The sequence below is a fragment of the Grammomys surdaster genome, unplaced genomic scaffold, assembly GCF_004785775.1.
Source record: "Grammomys surdaster isolate TR1022 unplaced genomic scaffold, NIH_TR_1.0 126063, whole genome shotgun sequence".
NCBI lineage: Eukaryota > Metazoa > Chordata > Mammalia > Rodentia > Muridae > Grammomys > Grammomys surdaster.
Window position 1 is genome coordinate 5,258,670 of NW_021620873.1, and position 4,481 is coordinate 5,263,150.

General features: G+C 49.8%; 1 protein-coding gene across 1 annotated transcript in view; it reads right to left on the reverse strand.

Annotated features, from left to right (window-relative positions):
* Window positions 1-2,406: 2,406 nt before the first annotated feature.
* The window catches only part of Hook2 (hook microtubule tethering protein 2), an 11,230-nt gene continuing 9,155 nt past the window's right edge, over window positions 2,407-4,481 (reverse strand). The window contains exons 18-22 of the mRNA XM_028755497.1: window positions 4,308-4,390; window positions 4,124-4,224; window positions 3,131-3,241; window positions 2,995-3,066; window positions 2,407-2,900 (exon numbers count right to left, since the gene is read on the reverse strand). Coding sequence (XP_028611330.1) covers window positions 2,751-2,900; window positions 2,995-3,066; window positions 3,131-3,241; window positions 4,124-4,224; window positions 4,308-4,390 — 517 coding nt within the window. The 3' untranslated portion in view covers window positions 2,407-2,750. The remainder of the gene's footprint in view (window positions 2,901-2,994; window positions 3,067-3,130; window positions 3,242-4,123; window positions 4,225-4,307; window positions 4,391-4,481) is intronic.

Consider the following 4,481-nt stretch of genomic DNA (forward strand, 5'->3'; position numbering starts at 1 on the left):
CCTCTGCATTACCAAAAATCCTCCCTGCTGTTGTCATTAATCAATGAACAAAATCAGAAAATCATTCATCAGGCCCTTGTCTGACTGCTGTCAAAGATGCACCAGGGTCTCCCTTTACCGAGAGTTTATGCCAAGCCTTTATGGCTGCATTTTGAATTTGAGCAAATAAGCCTGGGTCATATTGTATCTGGTTATCTCTAGAAGCAAATTGCCCTTCTCCTACTAAGGTATCAAAGGACCTGCCTGAATGTTTCTCCTAGCTGTCTCTTTACAATTCTCATGATACTCTGATTTCCAAATTAGATGGTCACCACTGCTAAGAACTGCTCTCACTAAAGTATTCCAATTGCCAGGAGTCAGCCACTCCTCTGTGGCAGATTCTAAGATTGCAAGAGTAAAAGGAGGAGTGGTGCCATATTGTTTTTTGTTTTGGTTTTTCGAGACAGGGTTTCTCTGTGTAGTCCTGGCTGTCCTGGAACTCACTCTGTAGATCAGGCTGGCCTCGAACTCAGAAATCTGCCTGCCTCTGCCTCCCAAGTGCTGGGATTAAAGGCATGTGCCACCACCACCTGGCGTGCTGCCATATTGTGACACTGCATTTTTTAATTCTTTAATGATTTGAAACTTAAACCCTGTATGATGTCTCCAAGCAACCCCTTGAGCATCTCTGGTCTCTGATACAGGGAAAGCCTCAGCCTCTCCCTCCTCTGGCTGATCTGTGGCTGAACTAAGCTAGAGGACAGGGACTGTCTTTGGACTCCGAGTTGAGGAACACAAGGACCTGGGGGATTTTTCCTTGCCCTCTCGAGACCTCTTCCCCATCTTTAATTTTGTAGCTGATTAATTAAGTTCTGATACTCTTTCTCTAACTCTATTTGTTGCTTAAGAAGAGAAATTTTGTCCTGTAACTCTTTTCTAGGATCTACAACCACCATCTCCATAGCAGGAGCATCTGGAGGCGGAGGAGCACAGGGAGGGGGCCTTCGGGAAGAGGGCCATTCAGGGTTGTAATATTTGGCTGCCTCTTCCTCTAGCTCATCCCAGTCTGACTCTGACAAATCGCCATTCTTTTACTTTTGAACATGAAACACAGCATTCAAACAACGAAGCAGAAGCAGACAACTGACACATGTAAACAGCAAACAAAACAAAAACAGAGAGTTGAGTTCAGGCTGACTTATTTCTTGCCCTATTTTCATTACTATGACTTAGTGATCTCGACAGCAGGCTCTCATGGTGATCACCTTTGTTTCACTTCTGAATTTTTGGCAGACCCTTCTTCCAGTAATGTCCCTCACTGGGTCTCTCGCTCTCTCATTGAGCACCAGAGACTCCCAGTCTGAACTCCACGTTGTGATGCCAGAATGTCCTGGTCCGTTCTGCCCCACATTTGGAGGCCAAGTGACCCGACCCAAACTGCTCCTCCAGTCCGCAGGTCAGGGTCTAACAAGAGAGAGAGTGGGGATGGAGGAGAAAGAGACACAAAGAATGGAGACAAGACAGAGGGTCTGATCAAGCCTCCTTTATTGAAAGGAAATCTTGGGTATTTATACACTTTTTCACGTGCCTTGCAGCCATGGACAAGCTGGGGAACACAGCTGAAGGTACTTTGCCACATGTCTTGCAGCGTGGATACCACGTGCGCCTTGCAGCTCGGGGCACTAAGCAAGATATGTGTGAAAAACAAGATGTTTATCAGAGTGTGCTCAGCTGTTGCGGGCTGTTGAAAACAAGTCTCTTGTCAGGGTATGTGGCCTGAGATGGCTGCAAAGATGACAGCCGCTTTCTGCTAGGACTTGGCTCCCAACTCATGCTGCTCTCATCTGCCACTATATGACACTCACACCTTAATGAGAATCCAAGACAAAGCCAGGTGTGGTGGGGCATCTTTCCCTTTAATTCCAATGTTTAAGAGGCAGAGGCAAGTGGATCTCTGAATATGAGGCCAGCCTGGTGTACAGAACAAGTTTTAGGCCAGCCAGGGCCACACAGAGAAATCTTGTCCCAAAAAAAGACAAAACAGCAAACAAAACCCCACAAGAGCCAGGTGGTGGTGGCGCACACCTTTAATCCCAGCACTTGGGAGGCAAAGGCAGTTGGATTTCTGATTTCGAAGCCAGCCTGGTCTATAGAGTGAGTTCCAGGACAGCCAGGGCTATACAGAGAAACCCTGTCTCAAAACACAAAAACAAACAAACAAACCCACAAGAATGCAAGTTAAGGCCTGGAGAGATGGCTCAGTGGTTAAGAGCACTGACTTTTCTTCCTGGGGACCCAGGTTCAACTCCCAGCAACCACATGATAGCTCACAACCTGTAACTCTAGTCCCAGGGGATCTGATGCTTTCGTTGGGCCTCTGCAGGCACCAAGCACATTTATGGTACACAACATACAGATGGGCAAAAATGCTCATATATGTAAAAAATTTATTTTAAAAGCAATGGTCTGTGTCCCTAGTGCAGTTTTTACTCCTCAACACTGTGTCTAGAGTACATTCACAACAGATTGAAAGTCTTTATTCTTTTCAAATATAAAATCAGGCTCTTCCCGGGTAGTACATGACACCCAGGAGAAGAATCAAGAAGAATCACATTGCTAAAAGGAGTAGTCCTACACCTGCTACCTGCCTGGCCCCTTCTCTCCCGTCTAAGGAAACAAAGGGCAGAAGTCAGTCTCCATCGAGGTCAAAGGCCCAGGCTGGGTACATGTAAACTGGAAGACTTCAGCAGGCTGCTGGAAGTTGAGGTCTGTCAGTGCTTGTCAGTGGGGCGAAGGCTCAGAGATGCTTGGCGCCCAAGGGGTCCTCGGCGAGCATTGGTGGCCAGTCTTTGCTGTGCCAGGAAGGACTGGGCGTGGACAGGAGCTCGCTCCTCCCCAGCCCGATGCTCCAAGGCCATGCCCTAGAGAAATGGTATAATTGGCAGGGTAAGTGAGCCTACCTGAGCCATGTGGCCCTGATATGACCTCCATGGTGTCACGGAGGAACCCACTCACCATGCTGTACCAGGCACTGATGAGCAGTTTCTCCTCCTGTTCCTGCCGACTCCGACTCTTCTCATAGTCCATCTGCCAGGAGATGAGAGTCAGGGGCTGAGGGGTGCTGAGGGCCACACAACGGGATGATACCCACCTCCATCTGCCGTATCCGCCTGTTTTTCTCCCAGAGCTGTGACCTCAGGGTATGGAATTCTGGGGACACCCCAGTGGGTGGCCTCTGCTTGGGTTCCAGGGTCTGAATGACCTAGGGATTAGGAAAAAAAAAGTCACAGAAGAACGACCTTGACTATGATGATGGTGACACTCTGCAGTCCTGGGGACGGATGGCACCTCAGGCCTCACAAGCGCCAGGCAGCACTGCTGTATGACTAGCATCATTTTGTTTTGTTATTTGAGACAGGCTCTCATTCAGATCAGGCCTCAAATGTGTGCCTCTGGGTTACAAGGTGCCACCACACCTGGATCTCTCCCCCCCTCCCCCTCCCCCCCTCCCCCTCCCCCCCCCTCTTTCTCTTCATACAGAGTCTCAATATACAGCTTGGCTGACCTCAAACTCAGAGTTCTAGCTACTTCTACCTCCCTAGTGCTAGGACTAAAGACTATCACCATGCCTGGCTCTTTTCTTTCCAGCCTGCCTAAGCCTTCAGACTAGTTGGAAACACAGAGTTGAACCACCCAGGCCCCTTGCTTTGGCTTTGTGTTATATATTTACTTGTTTTTTGGAATGCTAGGAGCTGAACCCAGGACCTCCTGCCTGCTAAGTAAGTCTAGTTAGTGAGCCAGATACCCGGGCACATACCTATATACCTACCCCGGCTGGTAGATTTTAGGCAAACACTCTATCACTAAGCAATGTCTTCAGCACCTCATTGGTGGATTTGAGGCAGAAACTCTACAACTGTGATCTGTCCCCCAACCCCCAGGCTCCTTAGCAGACCCTCTGACACACTGAGTACAATGGGTGCGACAGCCTTTAGCGGCAGCACCATGCAGACACCTATGAGATGACACGGTACGGTGTGACAGCTGTGAATGCAGAGATAAGCAAACTGGCAGGAGAGGTTAGCTGATGGGAAGCACTGGGAGCAAGATCTACGACAGGACACGGGGCGCCTGGCATCCTCACCGTGCGTGCCTTGTCCACGTAGCGGCGGTAGCGTTCTTCCATGGCTCGCAGGTCTGCATCCTTCTTCTGCAGACTGTCCTGCAGCTCCTCGATCCTCCGAGCTGTTGAAGAACAGACAAGGGCTCCCAGGTTGCATGCCGCACTCAGGGCCCCTCGAGCCCTGGCTACTGCTGGCCCCACTTACCGTTGCTGTCGGTGGGAGGCTCCAACTCCTCGATGTATTCTCGCTTCCTCTGCAGCTCCAGGTCAGCCTCCTGCAGCCTCTGACTGTGGCACAGAAGCAGTGGGGTGACCTTCCATCCATCCATCCATCCGTCTGTCTACCAGTCCATCCACCCATCCACCTATCCATCCATCC